Below are 23,111 nucleotides of genomic sequence, written 5' to 3'. Positions count from 1 at the left end.
TAGAGAATTGTAGTTGTGAAGTTCAGAATTGTCCATTAAATTTGGATGAACGGCTTGAGTTGCCTCTAATATGATTTTTTTTTCATGAACGTAAACTTTTATAGGGCTTCATAGCAATAGTAAAAAATTCCCATTGGTATAAACTGACTTTGCCTGCCCTGTTGCCTTTAAAATCTGCTAAAAGGGAAAAGAAAAATTCAGTTGTCAAACCATGAAACCATGTTCCTTTTTTTTAATGAAATCTTTTAACTCTTTGATGGAAAAAATTTATAAATGCCATATCTTTTTTGAACAGTCAAAATAAGAAGTTATTCCCACTAATGCCACAGAAGAAAAGGAAAAATAGGTAGGATCTAGAAGAGTGCACTGGTGGTTCATAGCCAAAAAAACCCAAACAAAGTCAGGAAACATTCAACATGACAGGAAGTATAAAGTTATTCACATATATTCAAGTATGCTGGCTAATAGTGGGAACTATTTGTGGGAACTATAAACTGTGCGATACGTAGCTACAACGTATTTGGTACTGCTTGTGGTACCAAGTGCTAGGTAAGTTGACAGGCATCACGATTGCAACTGTTCAGAACAAGGAAACTAGGAGGCTGAGAAAGATGTAATGAAAAGGAAGATCCACAAAAGAAAACACTGGAGGGGAGTTTGTTGGATTTGGCTAGAGTGAATCTGCAGGTTTCTTTGTGCAGAATGTGCGGACCGAGTCTCATGGGATGGCAGATTGTGTGAAGGGACACGGAGTGGGGAATCTGCCTTGCTGGAGCCTGTAGCAACCAGGAGGGGGCTTAACTGGCAGCCCAAGCGAAGTGTCTTAGGTAGATAAATGCAACTTAAAGTTGGTGTTGTAGGAGCCAATTAAACGTATAACAGAATTGAAAACAAGATTTGCAGTTGTTTTTATGTCGGTGATAAGACCCTGGTGACAAGCATGATAAATGGGAAATTCCAGTAATGGGGAAAAATGAGATATAATTGATATGAATTGTCCCACGAGGTTTCAATAATAAAATAAGAATGCGAAATCAGTGCTTATAGCCTCCTTAAGGACAGTGGCTAAAAGGAGCGGAGGACAGTATACGATGTTAAAGACACTGGTACCTCCCTTAAAGTTAATTAGTACAAGGATCTTGAGTACATATCAATCAGTCTACTAATTAACAGGCCCAAGAGGGTAGTACTCATAGGGGTCTGTCGCAAGCGGAGAATGAGGTGCATTGCTTCTTGAGCACTTGGCTGTAAAAAGCATATAAAGAAAAAATACCGTTGTATGGGAAGCTTATGTTGTAGATGAAATGCAGGAAATGGTGAAATGTAATTAGCCTGAAAATTGCAAATGATAATTTTCTAGCATAAAATGTTCTGCATCCAGTACAAGGTCATTTGCTTTGAGCAGCTTTATGGAAGCTTACAGTGAGGAATTCATCTAGAAATTTGTGTTGCATAGGGACAATCTTCTCCATAATTTTCTAACATTCAGTGTAACCTAAAGATACTTCCAAACAGTGAAATTACATATTAGAGTGTTCAGGAAGAGTAATTTTGAAAAGCAAAAGGGAAATATGACCAAAACTAACTGCAAAGGGAAGCGTAATAACAACAAAAAGGAACAAGAAGGACTTTGTGAGGAAGAAGACAGTAAAAGTACATCCTGCGTCACTGTTGAGACAGAATCAAGTAGTATAGAATAAATGGTAGCTAGTTATGAAGTGTGGTAAAATTAAAGAGAAACTAAAGGTCATGGGGAAATATCACGTCTGCTTAGCTATAAGACTTTTTGTTATTGTTAAGTAAAATGGGAGTTTTGATGCGGTTTGTATTTTCTGGATGTTGTTGGCTTATCCTTAGTTGGAGGTAGATGAATTTTTAATAATGATGTGGAAAAAGGAAAGGTTTTGCAAAAAATATTTGTTCTATAGTGAAGCAGAGCGAGATATTTGTTTCACTAAAGGATAATAAAATAACTTTCAGTCTGTTAATAATTAGCATATGTTAAAAATAGCCTGCAAATACATTTTGAATCATTGGAGTCCTGGAAAACTAGGCTGAGATCTCTGACTAGCTTTTTGTTTTTGATAAATGTTGATGTTCAATAGAAATTCCACAGCACTAGAAAAGTGCTACTGTGTGCCAATATTAAAAAAAATAAATAAGAAAAATCTCCCCAAGCATGATGATGGGTATAACTGCACTCAGGTTTTACTCCAGAAAGGGTAATGGAGAAGCTGGTTCTGGATTCACACAGTGGATAACTAAAGAATGGAAATGAAATTAATTCCATTCTCCCTGATTTTGTGGAAGATGTTGAGTTTTTTGTAGCTGCTGTTCTTAGTAAGAAATTGGCACTATGCAATGTCAAGAAAGTATTTGTTAAATTAATTGGTAAGTTACTTAAGTAACATATAAAAAGAATTATTACTGAAGGATTGTTGTTGAGTGCAGCATTTCTAATGAGCATATTTTTATACTAAGCCCATTACAGTAAGGTTTTTTTTTCCGCAGCAGTTTTGAATATAATATAAACGCTGGTACGAATTTGCTCTAAATACGAAGAGTGGGGTTTGTGTATGGAGGGGGAGCAATGAAAACCAGGATGCTGTGTGCAGTTTATTTCTCAGCAGAACTGAGATTTTGGGGAGGAGGGAGAGGGTTTGTTCTGGCTTTTTTAAATCTGAGCAAACACAAAACTTTACATCTAGAAATTTGGAACATAAGTCATACCTACAGGAGGGGGAGGCTCAGTTCTAGGTGTAGTGACTGGAAATAGATGTAAGCGTTGTAATGGACAAGCAGCTCAAAAGGAGCTTGTGGTCCAGTGGTAGTGCATTTAGACCTTATTTCATCTGAGATGGGTAGAGTGGAAATAAACAGGAGGGTAGAAAGATTATTTTAATTTTGAAAATATTTCAGATTGATGTCAGAATGTTAGATGTGGCTTTGACATCAGAATTTCGGAAAAGACATTGAAAAGCCTGAAGAGGCTGTTGAAAAAGCCACAAATCATTTGAGCTGGAAAATTTGGGCCCTCAGATGACATACTTACAGTTAGATGGCAGACTTAACAGTTCAATTTGTTCAGCTTATCAAAAAGAAGACTGGATGATGATTTTATAATGTACAACTGTTTTCACAGGGAAAAAACACCACAGGTATTAGTGGGCTCCTAAATCATAGAATGGTTCAGGTTAGGAGGGACCTTAAAAATCATCTAGTTCCAACCCTTCTGCCATGGGCAGGGACACCTCCCACTAGACGAGGTTGATCTTGCAGAAGAAGGTATAATGAAAACCGCAGAGTACAGAGAGATTCAGATTTAAAAAAAAAAAAAAAAGGGGGGGTAGGGGGGAAGCATCCATGCACACATTTGAAACAGAGAAGGAAGCGGCAGAGCCTCTGTACTGTGTTTCAGGTCAAAACTGTGTGTCCTTTTAGGAAGAAGTGTTTGAGCTTAGCTGTCTCTAAAATTCGGGAAATTGGAGGATCTTGTCATCTGTTCTGTTCTTAAATCATCACAAACTAGGGACGTGAGAGAGTCAGGGTCCCTGCTGGCGGCTGTCTCGCTGTACCTGCAGTAAGAGTTCAGCAGCTGGCAGGGGAACGTGCCCAGTCTGTCTTGAGGGAATGACCTGCACTCAGCACCTTCCTGCTTTTGGGAGCAGACAATGCTTAGTCTATCAATTTGTGCCTTTTTCTGAGGCTTGTAACTTCCTTGGGTTTGAGTGAGGTTTCACAGGACATATATAAGACATTTCCCCAATACCAAGCAACCTTTCCTCCAAATTTGACATTCCCGGTCCACAACATGGAAGAACTGCAACTTCTCACAAAGCCACTGCTAAAGGAAAGTCTAGCTTAAGCAGCAGTGTGTGTAATAGCCTTACTGTCAGAAATACAGTAATTGACCGAAACATTTACAAATAAATATTCACTCACACACAGAGATGCATGTCCATATGAAGTCAGTTTGAGGCATCCATTCAGAATGGGAAAGTTTGAAGATGAAAACTAGTTTCATAATATAAGGTGGATATCAACTCTGGCTTGGCTTTTGTTTGCACGTTTCCCATCTACTAAATACAAGATAGCAAGATTTTTTTTTGTGTGTGGAAAAGTTTACATTGTCAAAATCTTCTGACAGAACAACTTAAAATACCATACAATTTGATTTAGTTAATGCGGTTAATTGCGGTTAAATTTATTTCCTCTGTAATATTTGGTTCATAATTCCAAACCCAGTATATAACTTAAGGTAGAGGGATCCGTGAATGTAATGAAAGGTATCAGTTGTTTTAGGAAGTTATTTTTGATTACATTGAATTGTTGCAACAATATCTTGGAAGACATTTTTTTGGAGTCTTCTGAAACTGGTGAATACCAGTGCTCATTCTCAATAGTCATTGCAGCACGAACAAACAACATCGTAGTCGAAATGTGGTGAATTTATTCCTTTGGCCATCCATAACCTTTAGTGATTCCAGAAAGAAGAATTTAAGTTTTGCAAGAGTCAGTGTGCGACAGGATGAATGCTTTTGTTACGTTTGAGAAATAGCTTGTCGCCCAAATGACTCTGTTTTCACATAGTTGCAACAATATGTCTTACAGTCTGGTCTTGGATAACTGTTACTGCACAGTCCAGAGGGGTAAGCATCCAGACCTAAATTTGTTGGTGTAGGATTAAGGAGATGCATTTGAAATTGGTCAAACGATTACTTATTTAGACAGTAACTTCTGTAATGAGACATTTCATCTGAACAGTCTGTGAAACTCTTTTCAAATTCAGCGATGTTTGCTTTGAAATAAAATCAAAATTCTGTTTTAAAGGGAAGTGTTAAAACATTTTCCACTTTGGTATCACATGATTTCATGAAATGTCAGCCAATAAATAATAGATGAAAATAGAAAATCAGCATTTGTAACTTCATACTATTTGAAGCATCTCCTAGTTTTAAGTGTAATTTTTGAAATAACTGCGTTTGTAATTAATACCTAATGACCTTGGGAGATAGAATTAGTGCCCTTCTAGTATTATAGTCCGTGTTTTCTTTTTTCATGGGTTAGCCTCAATTTCTTTCATGTCAAGAAAATAACAAGGTATTTTGCGTTTAAAAAAAAAAAAAAAGGCACCAGAGATTGGTAAATTACTAATTGCCCATTACTACTTCTAAAAATGAAATACAGAGAATATATTGTATGCAGTGCTGATCGCTGGTGCAATATGCAGTTGACTTGGTAGGAAGCATCTTGTTACTTTATTGTTTACAGAAATTTTTAAATCATAATTTCTCGGTTGAGGAAAATTACAAGTTTTAGCTAATTTAGTAAAGATCAAATCGATACACTTAACTTTTTTGCATTACTGGCTTATGTGAACGCGTGGAGAACTAAAAAATGCTGGACGAGAGGATACTGATCTATTTGAGTTGCTTCAGAGCAAAACGAGAAGTCGTTTTTCAGATGCGACACCTGGGTTTATGTGGCGGTATGGCACGTGGTAGCGTTTGTCGTGGCTTGGAAGTAGTTACCTGCTCACTAGAATGGAGTCCTGTAAATGTGCTTCTCCAGTGTAATCATCCAGGAGAACTGTGGTGGTTTTTTATCAAAATGTTTTTATCTTACCATCTTCTCTAAGGCCCCATAAAATGAACAAATGTAGCCAGAGAAGGCTGAGAGAGGCACCAAGCAGAATACTGACATACCGTTCCTGAATTTTAATGCTAATGTTAACTTCCCCCATACGTCATGGCCTTTAATTCATTTCTTCCTGTCAGTTTCTCCATCTATACAATGAGGGATAAGTTTACCAATGGAGTTAGATTGTTTCAAAACATAATTTGTTAATTTTTAAGCAATGTTAATGCTTAATTAACATTGAGTTAGTGCGTGAATAAAAGATTGCTGTGATAGTGGATTCTCAGGAGCTAGTTCTTCACAAGCAAGTAGAGTTTGTAATTGTCCTTGACAAATATTGGTAAGCTTTTTGGATGGTCAGGTCTGATAAATTGAACTTGACAATGTGCTTATAAAAAACTTTTTTTTCCCGTATCCCTTTTCTCAGCAGTTGTATGTACATCCCAGGTTCAGATGAAAATATTTTTTAAAATCAAATGTGCATATTAACTTGACTTTAAAAATCTCAATGTCCTAAACTAGCAATCACGCAAATGTCGGTCTTACTGCCCCATCAAAGTGGTTTCATTTCGCTGTGTTTACACATAAAAGTCAGTGTTCATTGTGCCTTAGAAAAATCACCCTCTGCCATTCCTCTTTCTTCACTTCCCTTCTAAAATTTTGCTTAAAAACTGGTAATTGTGACACTTTGACTTGAATCTTGATCTGGTATAAATAATTTAGACAACAGTGTACCGTATATGTAATCTTCCAAGGTCCTAAGGGCGTAAGGAGATACAGTGTCCCTCAGAATATTATCTTTTAAAGTCTTCCTCTCACTTGTGCATAGCAACTACTGCCCTCTGCTGGGAATACTGACTTTTTAGTGTACTCAAAGACATTTTAGCCTTTTCTTTACAAAAGCTGAATAACTTTGTTTCATGTAGGTAATTAAATTCACTACGTAAATATATGCTTTCATCCAGCTGCCAAGTACCAATGAGCATAGTGTCTTAACGTGATAGGAAAGGATATCTATATAACTGATTTTGTGGGTGGGTAAACTAAAGAACAAACAGTCATGTTAAATGCAAAAGGTTTAATACAGAAATGCATGGAAGTTCATGAACAACAAGTTACTGGTACCTAGGAAAGTTTATCAGCAAAGTATTGCCATATGCATATCCTATTCCCGTATTCACCCTAGACAACTGCCTCTGGCCCCTGTTAGAGAATATGGGGCTGGATGAATCTATGGGGTTTCTTATTTTTAAAGTAATTTAAGTAAGGTCATGTTTTCAGTTTGAGCTGGAAAACAGAGCCAGGGAATTTGGGTTACGAACCATTTGCAAACATGCTACGGCATAAGAAAGCTAAGAAAATAAATTTAATATCTATGTTCTAAAAGGCTATCTCACTGTGATTTTTTTTTTTCTATAAGTTGTTTAGTGTTTCTGTAATTGGCAAAACACAGTATTTGTGTAGATTGACACAACAAAGAAGTGGCAAACAGTTTCTGTTAGGTTGTTATTCCATTGCAAAAGGCACACTCTGCAGACCAGGGGGTAGATGTGGTTCTGAACTTGAATAGCTTGCACTTCAAAATGAAAGATGTAACTAAGCTTTAAAAAAAAAAAAAAAAAAAAAAAAAAAAAAAAGAAAAAAAGTCACCATTTTCACAGGCAACCAGTGGTTTAGGAATGCAAGTGTCTGTCTTCAAGTCAATTGTCTGTCTCCCCTACATGATGACACAACTCGGCTGCGTTTGCAGTTTAATGATTCTGAATCATTTCAAGGAAAATACCTTAATTAAAAACTGCTAAATGTATCCACTGTATAATTTGGTGTCATCTTTAGGATTGCTGGGTGTAAATAAACATACCATGGAGTTGTTCAGAAATGAGCACTGTTTTCAGTAACTTTAGAATCATAGTTTTCTTTAGTTTGATTTTGATCTTAGTTTTATTCCCATCAGGAGATTAGCTTTTGCAGCTTAACATCTGGACTGAGAGCCCGTCTTTCATAAGCTACGTTTTCTTTGTGGAATTTAATCAGTTTCTACACCCCCCAAAAAAAAAAAAGTTGCCTTATGTAACTCACAAGTATGTTTTATGAAATACACGTAAGAAAGTTATTTCAGGTGGAAATATTGTAATGTAGTAATACTGTTAGTCAAACCTCCTTTCTGTTTTATACCTTATTTTATGTGTATCGGGGCTTAATTTTAGAAAGCACTCCCTCCAGTGAAAGCTGCATAAACCTTGGGGGAATACACAAAGACAAGATTTTTGAAGCTGATTGTAGTTTTATGGGTTTGCCTTTTTAATTCAATTCTTTGTTTCTTAAATGCCTGAATGTACTTTTTTTTTTTTTTTTAAAGCTTTCTTGGCCATGGTTTTGAAATCTTAGCAGGAAGTGCCAATATTTAAGTAGACTTATAAATAGAATAACCTATAAACCCATATATAAATCCTGTAGGTTCTTTTGAAAATCCAGGTTCTTTTGAAAACTTAAAAAAAATCACCAGATCACTTGAATTGTGATCTAGTAGCTTACTTAAGGGGAACTTACATGTAATTTTTATATATATACACTTCTTCATTATGGTCTTTTGTGTTTTACCTGTTTATGCCTGTTGAAATTGGTTGTAGGCTTGTTTGCTTACTGTACAAAGTAACAGAAACTTTTTTTTTCAAGTAAGTATTTTTGGAGACCTTTTTGTTGCCAAATGCCTTTGGGGTTGGCACTGGGAATTTGTCAGTGAGGGCTTTGGGAGCAGAAGCACGCCTTTTGCTGTTCCACCAGGCTGTAGCCAGCTTTGACCAGCTGATAGGTCTTTGAGATGTCTCACTTCTTGTGGGTTCAGTATGGATGTCCATTGCTGTTTAGTAGGTAAGCTCTTCTAAGGCAGGAGTGATTGTGCTGAATGATGAATGAACACAGGAGTGTGCTCTAGTGAGACTGACACATTTCAACTCGGGGTAAAACGGGGAAACGGGCAAATATCAATGACTAAAGCAGTATTCAGCTGTCTGCAAGAAAATGAACTCAAGCAGAGCAGGTGCGGAAAAGGTGTACTTGGGAGAGTCTAGGCTAGGATGGCGTGCATGTTCTCCCCACAGGAGAAAAAAATAAAATAAATGTGAGAACCTTATCCACATCAGTCACCCCAAATAAAGACCAAGAATGGAAAAGCACTATTCCAGTTGGTAGATAGCACTGTCATACACAAATATAAAATTGTTTATAAATAAAAAAAAAAAGCTGGAAGTTACAAGCAGCATCTTAATCATCAGAAGAACAAAGGTCTGAAACAACTTTCCACTATGAGAAATGTGACTGAAAAAATTTTTGCTGTAAGATCAAGCAAAATCAGTTATTAGCAGGATTCTGTGATGAGGTAACCTGAGATAGCAAGGGGCTGTATTTGCTCTAGAAAATATCTTCTACCCCAGGGTAGAAAATCTCAGATTCGTGCTGTACTGTTTATCCATGTGGGTGTCAAAGCTGGAAAACAACTTACACAAAGGATGTGCAGTAGGTATAAGATAAGGTGCTATCAACACCAAAATGCAGTTAGGAAATTCCAGAGTGGCTGTGGCTTGTGTTATCTGAGTTTTTCCCTCCTTCTGTAGAGGCGGTGCAATAATAATCATTGCTATGTGATATTGTAAGCGGATGATCACATACAGTTGAATGCTGCCTTGCATAATTGGCTTCTGTCATAGTCTGCACCAGAGTTAGCGCGTGATACTATTCTTATTTAAAACAAACAAACAACAAAAAACACCGCAACCAAACGCCCACCTTTTCACTGCTGGCAACTGTAATCTTTTCTGGACATTCTTCTTGAGGCACTGAGTTCTAGACTGCTGTAGTGATGAGTCTAACTGAAGTCAGTGGGTGTTGTACTGTGAATTGGCAGTGTTGCTTGAAACCTAAAAAAATCAGCTTTTGGAAGTCCTTAACCTGGCACCAAGAGCTTGCATATGCTTTTAACTTGAATTTCTCTGTCTTCTGTTTGTAAAATGGAGGTAGTATCACTTTTTTGATTCACAGCTGTAGTTGTGGAGATAGGTACTTCACATGCAGTGATGAATTTAGCTGTTGTGGTAACAAAACCTGAAGAAGTAGTGCATAATTCTTCTTCCACACAAGCGTTTGAAAAGTCTGTGAAAAACGAGATCTTGTGACACACCAGAAATGAGGACAAAACGCACAATTTTCAACATGTGTTATGTGAGAACCACTGTTCTGCATACTGGGTAGGTCAAGGGTCCTGGGAGAGGGGGAAGCATCAGTTAATGTAAGTCAAAACTATAGCATGTATCCAAGAGATAAAGACTAAGGGTGCACAGGCAACTGCTGTCTAACATCTGTGTCTGACTTTTCAGCTTTAATACCATTTTTAAAATGCAGCTTTCATTTGTGTGATTACTGCTGGAAACATCGTTGGTCTGCTTATTTTTGGTGTCTTCCCTCCTAGTAACTAAAAAGTACATGAAAGAACATTTTAAAAGAAAGAATAGTGAATCAATTAGTGAATATTTTAACAAACGAGTTGTTTAGCCTCATGTCAAGTAGTGTTCAAACAAATTAAAATAATGATCTTAAAGTTACGGGCCAACTCATAATGCTTAGTTAGGAAGCCTCAAAACAAAACTGCATGTTATTTTAATCTTTCCTCAGTATACCCTCTGATGTGATCTCTAATTACACAGTGACATGTTTTGGGTTTTTTTTCCCCACCAGAAAACTTCAGTAAAACTTGATAGAAAATTTTCTTCTTCATTAAATTCTCATTCCACTAGTAATGTTTCAAATGAACTTCTTATCTTTGCCTGTAACTTACGGAGTTTTCTGATAGATTTGCACTGCCATCAGTGTCTTTAAATTTTTTAACCAAGTTAGCCATGCCCTAACTATCATACATATTTTATTTAAACTTCAGCAGGCAGCTGCCTCACAGAACACACCTTAGGTTTTTCTGTTCCTTTCTTGAAATATGATCTTGAAATATTACCTCAATGCCCTATTTTATCAGCCCTACTAGTGATAGTGTGTGGCTGCTTTGGAAATAACAGAAAGAGCTCTATATTTATTTTTCTTTTCTTGCTTAATGTCTAAGTTGCAGATATTATCTAATCTTAAACTGTATGTTGGTTTTAGGAAGTTTTGGAGTGTTGAAGTGTCTGCACTAAATTGTAGTTATTGTCAGTCACAACTCTTCGGGACGTTACTGGAACTGGCCTTGGAATATCTTCCAACATAAACAAAAATAAATTTTCTCTTGAGATGAAATATCTTTTTCTAACATATGTAAAGTGTTCTGTATTCTTCAGACAATCTCTAAAAGATGAGCTACTCTGTCATTGATGAGTATCAACAAAGAAGGATGCTTTATACTTTAATTAAATGGAATATATAATAGAAACAGGAGACAACTAACTCTTAAAACAGTCCACAGAGAGCCCCAAATAATAAACGTCCTACTTGAACTGAGATCATGATAGCTGAAAATGCATTAAGTAGACAGAGAAACAAAACCAAACGTAGGTGAGAACTCAGTCAAGCAGCCTGAAGTGGAGTAAACACTTTGTGAGGAGGGTAGCCCCTGTTAGTGCTAATGCATTTTGCATTAGTATGATGCCTGTAAAATACTGACTCTTGGCATCAGAGTTAATGACAAAAATCTACAACAGTTTTACCTTAGATAGACAAGCAGGAACAATAATACCATAAGAAAGATTCTTCTCTGTTAATGTTTGTTTTTTTAAAAAAATAAAATATTGCAGCATGTGAAAGAACTGGTAACAAATGGTGACAATTGTTACATAAATGTATTATGGTTGAGTGTTGATCGATAATTGACAAAACAAAAAAAGATCAGACAGTACCAGAAACACACATCAAATCAAGTTGTTGTTTTTAGAATGTTGTTCAGAGGACCAGATTAATCAGGCTAAAGTTTTAATAAGAGGATTGCATATATATCTGTCAATATTAGGAGGATTTGTAGCTTCATTAGCAACTTCAGAGGAAGTAATACCTTCATTTATGCTGCTGACTAAAATGGAATACTTGCTGTGACTGGGTGAGGTTTGCAAAATAAATGTCAGCCTTGGAGGATTATACAGAGGACAGTGGTGTGTGTCTGAAATCATTTGCCACTAGTCTAGTCATCTTGTCCCAAGCCTGCATTGTTGGCAGTCGGGGCCCAGCCAGTAGCTTGCTGCAAAGTGAGGAAAAAGAGCCTGCAGGCAATACTGTAAAGGGGAGGGGAGGGCTGTTGTCTGTTGAAACAGCAGAAATCTGCTCATCAGTGGAGCTTCTGTATATGGACTGTACGGCCAGAATCTCTAGCAGTGGTGTCATCTGGCCTTGAACCCATTTTCCCTGGCTCTCTTTGCTGCATGGCACGGACTTGGCAGATGGGCGCTTGTGCCAGCCTCATGCCAGTTTTGCAAGGGCAACAGGCCTTCAGTGAGAATGTGACTTGAGAAGCTGTCAGGGTGCCCCTGCATCACAGTCCTCCTGCATTTGGAGCATTGTGAGTGTAGCTGGTGAGTTAGAAAAGCTTCGAAGCAATTGCAGACAGCATGGAAATTGGGCCAATACCAAGGTTAGAGGAATACAAAAAGGGCTTTAAACTGTCCCTGTAGCATTTGCAAATTTGCTGGTTTTCCTTCTTTTTTACAGTAAGTAGAGTAAGGAATAAGGAATTAAAGGACTTGTCCAATAAGAGAGTACGTCATTTTGAGAGCAATATTAAAAGCTCTGTCTTCATCTCCAGGGTTATGTCTTTCTAAACTCTAAAAGGAGAGGGTTTGAGAACTCTTCTATGTAAAGAATTACAGCTGAGCCATACATAGCAACAGACTGGCTGACTCAGTTTCAGTTGTGTCTCACCAAACTTGAGTCTTGTCAGGGAGGTACAAACTTACTCTATTAAAATACTCATGGCTGCTAGGCTCAGATCTTTCTGATCATAAGATTTTGAAGTCTCCAAAGGCACGTTTCTGCCAACAGTTACAGGATGTTATCTTTTAGCACTGGTGTAGGGGTTTCAGAAATTCTTGTTAAACAGCTCGAAATGATCTGCCTTTTAGTTCCTTAATTAGAGGAATTTTTGGATTTCCTGCTTTTTGCACTGCTGAAGTAGATTGAATTATTTTTAACCCATGATAAAGATACATATTGTAACCCTCTATGAACTGTGGTTTTACGTCTGTATAAAAAGCAGAAGTATTATTCCATCATCCTTTCTTCCCATTTGAAATGCACTAGCCTTATTTTTGTCCTGTACCTGTTTCTGCCCTCCAACTCCCCAGCTTTTCCATTTTCCTGTCTGGACGCCCACCAAGGTGCCCACAAAGTTCTTAGATGTATATATATAGCTCAGCAGTTTGGCACTTCAGTTTGCAGATTTTGCAAGTTTTAAGCCTTTAATTTTTCTTTATTTATTTTAGGACTCTGCTGTTAATATTTGATACTTTGTGTTTGAGGAAGGTGTATTCATATGGATTAGGTGAGAAAGTATATCACATTTGGGGCAAGACAGAGTAATTCCTCAGGGTTTTGGGCTTTGGCAGGAGAGTGCTTGGGCTCTTCATGTGATAAATGAATGAACCTGAATAGCAGTGGTGTCTATGATTTCTTATCTAAAGAGAGACATGACAAATGACTTCCTTTTTCACACATAATTGTATCGCTGCTGTTGTTCCTTTCAGGTATTCAGGTACACACAGCCGTACTTGATCTCCTCTGTACTTACCAGTACTTCAGTCCAAAGTATGAAATAAAAATTACCGTTACCTAAACTGCCTACCACCAATCTTAAAATCTCCAGCAGCATCCTAGTATGTGTTGCTTTGATTGCTTCCCTTGTTTTCTTTTGCACTTGATATGATTGTTGTCCAGCTGGCTATTACTTGTGTCTGATGGTGAGATAGGTGGTGGGCTAGCTCTCTGATGTTGCTATCCACCAGTTCCTTTCACTTTCTTTAACCTTTTCATGCTTAATTTCATCAAAACATTTCAAGTTCAGCTACTCTTCGATGAGATGAGATTTTTTTTTTTTTTCCAGAGGTGATGCATGAAGCTGTTGCTGATGGCCCTCATGATGATCAGTTTCTTGATTCCTGGTTAAGAAGTTCATAATAGTGGCTGGGGGCCTGAAACGGAGGGAGAAAATAAATAGTATACATAACTTTGAGGAGAGGATATAGTATATACTGCTCTTAAACACTGCTAAAAACACTTGAAAGTTTTTGTAATAATTGTTTTCCATAGATGCCGCAGGGAAGTTGTGCTGGTGTGAATGGGAAAGCAGGGCGATTCGTGAGACTGCAAATGGGAGAACTGGCTTAGAGTCAGAGACTTTAATACCTGCCTGGAGGGTTAGCTAGTGAGAAGCTCTATCTTATTCACATTAATTTTCAGAAGAATTTTTGGAATGCCTACAGGGCTTCACTCTCCTGTGCTTGCGTATAGACCATTTCTATGGGTTTTTCATTCTTGCATCTAAATAAAACCAAAAGCCCTGGTCATGGACAGCCCTTAGTAATTGCTCAAAATATCTTCTTGCGGAAGGCTTCTAGTTAAGTAGTTATGCTTGGCCTACAGCAAATTTGTTTAGCAATTTCGGTTAGAGAAAATATTTTTTATTTCCTGTTTTTAAGATATAAGCAATATTGCAGTGCTTTATAACCATATTATACTGTTGGTACAGCACATTTCATTACCTGGGAAGGGAGCTGTGACATTTTCATGCAAAATGCTGCTGATCTTGCTCTATGGAGTAGTTGTGTCCAAGATACTGAAGTACTTGCACAAGTAGAACTAATGGGATGAGTTTCAGGCGTATTAAGTTTTTCTCCTAAATATGACAACTTAATACCTCCAGATAAAGTACTGCCTGCAGTACTAATAGGGTAGATCTTGCAGAAAAAATTACTTTCCGTGGAATGAAAAAGTAATTTTAAATTAATATATTTAAATGTTTACTTGAATGTGCTACTACTCTTTGTTCATATCTTCTGTTGATGGTTTAGATACACAAATAGAAACTAGTAAGTTCTTATTACAGATTTTTATTTCATCATTACAGGTGAAACCATGAACAAAGGAACTGCTACAAAGTTGTATTTTTGTTTGTTTCCTGTTGCTTTCAGTACTTAGAACATAAGATTTTTATTCAGTCTATGTTAGTCTTGGGTGGACTTAATGCAGGTCAGCTTATGATTTAGTAACTAGCCTATGCATTTGTTTTTAAAAATCTTGCTGCTGGAAAGCATCCTCATAGCTGTTCAAATTATTTATGCTTTAGGTTGACTTTGTAGCATAACCACGTTTTTTGTTTTCTTCTACGGATTATGGTTTATAGTGATTATTTTGTTTGACATTGTCAGAGAGATCGTAACATTGTCAGGATGCAGAAGAGCCACATTTTTAACTATCGAACACTGTTCAGGTAAAGCCAACAGTATGAATGAGCACCCATATATACCTATATCAGTAAGGGCAAACAAGCATTCTTGAAGCAAGATATGAAGAAACAAAAATAAAAATATGATCAGGACTTTACACCCTCTCTTCTGTAATTACAGTATTTCAAGATACGGTGTTTATGTCTCATTCTATCCTGGGTTTCCATTTCTTATGGTTTGTTTTGTTTCAGCCACTTGGGGCCAGTGACTATTTGGAAGTATCAAAGCATTTTGACACCGTCTTTGTTCGTGACATACCACTTCTTACAATGGCAAAAAGGACACAAGCTCGTCGTTTCATTACTCTTATTGATACCTTTTATGAGCATAAGGTGAGAACCAAACCTTTCCTGTACGTATAGGAATAATATTGGGAGCCCTAAAACCTGACTGTTGTAACTGGTTTGAAGTAAGGTTTTCTGTAGTAATGATTTGGAAAACATAAACAGAATGAATGAGCACTGCCAAGAAGCATCATCCCAGCTTCACAAAAAAGGCCCCATTGCAATAAAAGCAAATAAGCAGGTATTGATTTTTTTTAATTCTGTGAGTATTAAGCATGACCATAAATATAAGCCTGAGCTCATTTGCTTTTCTTGAATAGGGATGTTACTTCTTTTCTAACCCAGGAAAACCGCAGAAGCCGTGTCATCATTTTAATAATGAAAGATTGTGCTGCCAACTGGGCTGGAGTAAATTTAAACTTTTTACATTTTAATCTGTATGGGCAGTTGGTCAAGAATCAGTGTGTTCCTGAACAGGGTACTGAGGAATTAATAGTATCGTTACATCATTCAGTTTAAAGGAAACAGTCACTATAGGCTTTACATTAGGTTGCAGAACTGCTAATGGAATAGTAATGATAAATGTAGCACTTCATGTGGATTTACAGAGGTTTCAATCGTGGAAGCAAAATCAACACTACTAAAACAAAGAGAAGTTCATAGTTAAGGTGATTTTTTAAAAAGTAATACAAGATATGAAACCCTATCTTATGTGTGATTGTATATGCACACACTTAAATATTTATGCAATCAGGAAATATCAATTGAGATTTTTTTTCAAGAATGTCCTGGCAAGATGTTTAGAAAGGCCCTGATTCAGCAAGGTATTGAATGAAGTGTATGAGTAGTTTCATTCAGGTCAGCCAGATACTTTTGTGCTTTATGATTTGGAAGTGGACAATTTCTAAGAGGATATGCTCTATATTTATAAACTAGTAATAGTGTATTAGAAATAGGGGGGAATGTGTGATCTGCTCTATGTATGTGCTGTCATTAAGAATTGCAAGCAAACAGCTGCTTTCTATTACTTCCTCCACAGGAAAACTGTGAGTGTTAAACTCCCATCACAAGTAGTTGTTTAGAAAAACTACCTGAGAGAGCGTATTTGTGGAGACCTGTCCACAACGCAAACGTTTTGCCTGCATGCTCTCAACAAGTGTCTCCTGTAGTAATCCTTCAGTCTGTCTTCATTGCAGCCCCCCAGAGATACTGTAGCTCACTGCACATTGTATCTCCTCCCAGCAGACATGAAAGCAGCATCATTATTGTTGTTAGCAAATAATGTGCACTTGAGTGGCATAGGTGAAAGCGAGAGTGGCTCAGGTCAGCCTTCTGGGAAATTTGGAATCTAAACATTCTTTAGATGGAAATATGTGAGTGGTGCACTTACCTGCTTAGAGGAGTATAACTATGGAGGGAAAGAAAGCATTGGTTACTGATACTTTATAGCTCTAATTTTAGAAAGTAAACTTGATTGTGAACTCATTGCCTATATAGTAGAGATTCTGAGTATTTAATAGCAGTTATGCTCTTCCCTCAGTAAAAGTTACATGAGTTGTTTTTGAGAAAAAGATCCTGTAAGGTTAATATTCAAAATGACAAAGTCGGGTAAATCTTTAACAGCAGTCCTAATAAGAGAAAGGGAAAATACCTGGAAAAAAACCCCAATGTTATAATTTAAAGTTTGCTTTTCATAAAACATGTATTTTATCCCTTTTCTGCAAAGCCCAAGTGATGATAGTATTGCCTGTTTTCCTTCTCTCAGGTGCGTATTATTTGTTCTGCAGTGACTCCTCTCCAAAGCTTGTTCCTGGTAGAACATGACAATGGTGAGCTAGAGGACAACAGAGTGCTGATGGATGATTTGGACTTGAGCCAGGTACATGATATTAACATCGTCTCCCTTTTGTAACAAAATTGGTTTTGGTCTCATAATTACAGCAGCATTTCAGGAAGAGGAATCAAGTAAACGTTTAACTAGTGATTTGCTGCTTTTTCTGCAGTGTATCCGTCACTCATAATTGCATGTTATGTTAGTTATTCATAGTCAAAGAAAATGTCACAATATATAGGATCATTTTGCGTAAGTTTTAGGGTCATTTTAATTGTTAATCATTATATCCGTTCAGTCATGTATGAAAATACTGATTTATCTCCTACATTTAAAATACAGAAATAAAAGATTGTTCTACTTCTTCCTAGACTGTATAGGACTGCCTCACAAACGGTGCTATTTTGCATGCTGCTTATTCTGTTTTTCCTTTTCCCTATAACATAGTTATTGTTAATGAATTTTTAAATGATTTGTCTAAATCAGCATACAATTAGTCAAACGAAAAGTGAAAATAGATGGTGAACATGTCATCGTGTTGTTTTAAATCCGAATTATTGTTTAGCTATGTTCCTTCACAGGATTACCTAGCTGTTTTGGTTTTCTTTAATTTTTGATGTTAATGTTAGTTTTCTGGTGCCATGCTGCTGTCAAAGCCTGTAAAGCGCTCGGCCTTAGGAATTAGATAGGATGCACTTCGGTACAGCTGCGTCTCTCACAGTTTTGTGGTACTGTTTTTGTGTATTAATGTAGGATTCTGCCAAAGGACTCTCCATGTTTACAGGAGAAGAGGAAATCTTTGCCTTTCAGCGTACTGTCTCACGGCTTACAGAAATGCAAACTGAACAGTACTGGAAAGATGGGGACAGAAGCAAAAAAACTTCATAATTAAAAGTTGAATAAAATCACCAAGAAGTAAAACTACAGAATTGGAAAGCTTTTTAGCACAACTGAAATAATAATTGCACTTTATCATCTGGACCATGCCTTTCTTTCATCAGTTGTTTTTTGTGCTTAAGACATGAGGACTCAGTTACTTTTCTGTACCACCAGTCTGTGGACATGTGAAATTTTGCCTTCATTTTCTTTTCTGTAAAATACAACTTTGACAGTCATGAAGTTTAATGGGATTAGAATTTTTCTGGAGAATTGGTCTAGAGACAAAGTTAATGGGCCATGCAGGGTTCGCAGTAGATTTATAACGTCATGTGAAGAGGGCGCTTTGTGGTTCGTGCACTGCCTTCTGTCACGTACAATGCCGTTTGCACAAAAGAAGAATCAAATGCTTGCTTTATAAAACTCCTGATATTGTATAGGTCCAAGCTAGAATCCTGGAACTCCTCTGTAGTGTATTAGGGGTTGGGTTTTTTTCCTATTTCCTGTGTGTAGCCATCTGCTGATTTTCAAGCTCTAAGAGTTTCTTGTAATCAAACTGTTGCTCTGTCTGGTTCATTGAAAACTAATGGTTTGAACCAAGAGAGAAGCCTGAGGAGGAGCTCGAAGGTACTGGAAATTGCATAGGATTAAGATCTAAGTAATCATGGATGGGAAAAGAAACTATGATAAGACAGGTCATACTCTAACATAACACTGCAAGTTAATACTCCTCCTAAATTCTGCAGTTCCTGCAAGCCTGGATATGCTGCCTCTAACACCAGTGACATATTTCTACCCTGAATTTTCTCAGACTTCATCTATATGAAACCCTCGGTTGCTGCTAGCACACCTGCTCTGATCTGGGAGGAGCAGTACGTAGTACTGCTGAGGCAATTCATCATGTGACGATAGGGATGTGTTTTATGGAAAAGATGGGACATTCACTGATACCTCAAAACACATCACCCATCCTCGTGTTTGTAGTTGGAAACTTTCTTTTAGGTAAAAATACAATTGTGTCATTCTTGGTTTTAATCTAACTAAACCAAAATATGGTATCGTGCATATTGGCTTATACTGTATTTTTATAAAAAGTAATTTTAAAAGCATATTTAGAAACCCTGAATAGGGAAAAAATATTATGCAGATGGACTGAAAAAGATTGCCCCCATTTCTTAGGGAGGAAATATATAACACGCTGTCCCCAGATCTGAGGGGGTTTCTTGGATTTTGCAATGTGACCTTTTTCTTGTACTGTATCTGTTATCACAAATACTCTTCTCTGCCTTTAAGCCTAATTAAATTGTTTCGATTGTAACCCCCATCGCAATTACAGAAAGCTTTTAAAAGGGACTTTTGGGGGTGGGGGAGCACTGGAGGTCCTGTGCGTTTGCGTGTGTTACGGCAATACAGGTGTCTTGCAGCCGCGTGCTCAAGTCTGGTTTTCTGTTCTGATCACTTCTGGTTGTCCTGGAAGTTACCTTATACTGGCTATACCCGTTGTTCAAAGAATTTTAAAAGCCTATATTTATAATTTACAACTTATGCAACTATGTTGTTATTCCCACAAAGGCGACTACCATGGAGAATTTTAAAGCGTATTTATGAAACACCTAATCTGAATATATTGCTTATACTTAAGAATATCCAAATAATTGATGTATATTTTCAGAAATTTTTATTAGGTTTCTCAATAGAGAGACTATTGAGATTTCATGTGTGTGTCTGTATATACACACACATATGTTAATTTATACATATATATAAAAATATAGATAAAAGTAATATATGTCATTTAAGTGTGTGTGGTTCTATATTTATACATGGCAGTCTATACGCATCAGCCTGGGCCTGCGCCAGTAACTTTCCTGAAGCTTCAGCCTTGACTTTATTTCTAGTAGCATTCAAATGCCTCTTGCCCTGTCTGAACCAGAACGTATTGTGGGAAAATGGGAGGTGGTGGTAGATACCCTGAAGCATCTTGATATTTATTTGCATTATTTTAAAAGCTGTTTATATGTTTAGCCTATATGTCCACCTCTGTCACGTGGTACAGGGGAAATGCATAATCCTGCACGACACAGGTGAGACGTTCGGGACGTGTGAGAGAGGAGGTTCTGGCAGGTTCTGCATTCCCATGGAGACTGTCTTAGGCCAGGGAATTGCAGAGTTTCTCTGTGGTCTGTGTGGGCGATGACCAACCTCATTTAACCAGGGGCCCCCTGGAGCCCCCCGGGCAGATCTGTTTGTGTTCAAAATGGTGCAGCTTTGCCTTGTTGGTATTTGAGGGTTTTCTGCAATCTGAGCACCCATCCCAAACTCAGATATCCCAGGTTTTTGGAAGCTTCTAAATGCAGTGGGACTGAGGAATCATTGTAAGCCTCCTGGGATATAGGTGAGCTCTGTCAAACCACAGGAGGGAAGTTCCTAAAAGCTTCCAGAGCCAGCCCTGCTGCCAGGGCTTATTGCTAAAAAAACCCATAGTGCAGTCTTTCCTTGGCCACCAAGGAAACTGTGTGTTGGGAGCCATTGGTAGGTGTTGGCAGTAATCAAGGAGAAGAAATGAAGAATATTATAGAAGTGTTTGGGGGCTGAAAACAAGAAAAACTGCCCGAATGACTGTGCAGTATTTGTGGTTGCACTGCAGAGTGTGGATTGCCACTTTTAGGTCAAGACCAGAAGGAGAGACTGGTGGGACCAATTTGTCAGCCAGCCCGGATGCCAGGGCAGAGATCCCCACAGTACCCACAGAAGCATACTTATGTCCATCCGCTTCCCTAAAAAAATGGAGGCCCCGTGTGCTTATTTTATGAGGCTGCTAATAATGCTGTGGTATGTATCGAGTTTCTTTCCAATAGGGAAATTTGGAGGCGCTTCTTCTGAGGCCAAACAACTTCCAGGCAATTGGCGCTGGCCAGAATCTCTCCCTGGGGCACGGTGGCCCACGCTGGGTATTTCCTGCCCCAGGGCGCTGGGTCACCTACGCTCTCAGCAGTCCTGTCCCCTGCTGTCTGGCTTGCTCCTCCATGACTTTTTATTCCCGCTTTAAGGCGTTTTAGTTGGCAAAATGTAAACAGTGAGATGCCTGTGAATAAATTATGCACACTCTTTAGTGGCCTTAAAATTGCTGGATTTATACTGGATGCTTCTGTCCCAAGTTCAAGTGTTGCACATTCATTTCATCTCAGATCTGCAACGTGTTCTTATTTCCCTTTTAGTCATTCAGCAAACATTACTGCTGAGTTATTTTTAAAGGTCTTTTTGAGTAACCATATTGATGTGGTATGATATTTTGCTGTCACAAGAAGTAAAATCCTTGTGATTACGGACCACGTGCAACATTTTATGTTGGTATATAAAGGCCACGTCCTGGCTGAGAATCTCTCAGCTAACTTACTTCAAATACTTGATTGACAAAGGAATGATCCCTGTGCCTGAAAATTTAAATTACAGCTTCTGCGAGCATAGTTGCTCTATCCATATAGACGTTTTATCTTTAAAGCTGTATTTTCATTTCATATTCTTGTGCAGTAGCTCTTACTTACCTTTTTTTTTTTTTAATAAATACTGCAATCCTGTCTTTCAAAGCTATTGGTTTTCAGTATTTACCTTTGCACAGATCAAGGGAACAATTGCAGTATTTTGGGTATAACGAGACAGCCGCCTTCCACGGGTCTTTGCAGGGATTGAAGATGCACTTCTTGCAGTTGTCGCTATTTGATCTATAAAGGAAAACCATTAAGAGCTTTTTTTGAGTAAAGGTGATCGTAATGTCACTATAGCTGGATAGATGTCACCTATTTTGCAGCAATTTAAACATGAAAAAACCCGACCAGGTTTCCAACAGCGCGCAGCACAGTCACCAGCCATCCAACAAGGAGGAAGACTAGTCCTCCCCATCAAGACCTGTCTAAGAGGATCAAGATCCAGGAGTTTTCTTTCTGCAATTACCCGGATCTGAATAATCCCAGTGCCTCAGTTTCCCTGTTGCTAAAGTGGGAACGATGTTACTTTCTTATTTGGTAACGCTGGAGTGCTGCCAGGCTTCACTCATTAATATTCTAAGATGCTTGCTGAGGCTCTGGGATGAAAATACTTCAGTAAAGTATGTAAACAGTGCAAAAAATAATTTAGCTACTCAAAGTGGATTAGTTTCCTTGTTTGGGTTACAGAATTAATGCCATCAACTAAACACCACGTGCCCCTCTGTAGTGATGATTTTTTTTTTTTTGTATAATGCATCTATTTTAAAGAAAAACGAAAAAACAAAAAGTTTGTGATTAAAACCCTAACCAATCCGTGTGGCTTTTCTTCTACCTTTAATGACAAATTTCCTATATGATTCATTACAGCCTTAGCTCCAGTACTTGTGAACTACAGTGCCTTTATAAGTTCTGTGGGGATTTTCCTTGTGTTATAAACTGAGAGATTTTTTAAAAAATACATAATTTTGAGTCTAATATATAACAAACTGAACACTGTTAAATCCTTCTGTTATTTGAGAAGAATTTATGTTGTAATAAAGAAAAACTAACAAATCCAGATTTTCTAAACGTTTCACTTACTGTTCATGCTATTTTTAGGTATGTTGTTCTGAATAGATAGGCCTTGTGTTAATTACTTGGTGACAGAGGGGTTTTTTTCTGTCTCTCTCTCCAGGGGGCAACCCTGGACTGGCAGCCCTGCCAGTTTCTGGGTGCTTGGTTGCCTGGCTGAGCCATAGCACCGCGGGCCGTTGCTCTGCACGCAGCTCAGCTTTTGGTAGGTGTATCCAGGGCTTGTCAGAAAGGTCCTCCTCCAGAGGCAGCTTCGACTTGTCCTCCGCAGTTAGTGCTGCCGGCAGCCCTGATTTTCGGTTTTGAAACCTTTTTTCCATGCCTCTGACTCTCTTCTCCAGCAATGTGAGGGCGGGGGGCTCCGGCTGAGTGCAAGCCACAGTTAAAGTGCCTTTTTTTTTTTTTTTTTTGTTAATTTGGGATTCTTATTGTTCAAGATCTGCTTTTGCTGTCAGCCAAT

The 23,111-nt window shown here is 37.9% G+C and overlaps 1 protein-coding gene across 1 annotated transcript in view; it reads left to right on the top strand.

Moving 5' to 3' along the window:
• The window catches only part of AFG1L (AFG1 like ATPase), a 75,006-nt gene extending 52,369 nt beyond the window's left edge, over positions 1-22,637 (top strand). The window contains exons 11-13 of the mRNA XM_063329836.1: positions 15,296-15,436; positions 17,154-17,267; positions 17,973-22,637. Of these exons, the coding sequence (XP_063185906.1) occupies positions 15,296-15,436; positions 17,154-17,267; positions 17,973-18,107 (390 nt within the window). The 3' untranslated portion in view covers positions 18,108-22,637. The remainder of the gene's footprint in view (positions 1-15,295; positions 15,437-17,153; positions 17,268-17,972) is intronic.
• Positions 22,638-23,111: the final 474 nt, after the last annotated feature.

The sequence above is a fragment of the Chroicocephalus ridibundus genome, chromosome 3 (assembly GCF_963924245.1).
Source record: "Chroicocephalus ridibundus chromosome 3, bChrRid1.1, whole genome shotgun sequence".
Taxonomy (NCBI): Eukaryota; Metazoa; Chordata; class Aves; order Charadriiformes; family Laridae; genus Chroicocephalus; species Chroicocephalus ridibundus.
The sequence above is the reverse complement of the archived record's forward strand: the minus strand, read 5'-3'. Positions and strand labels throughout refer to the sequence as shown.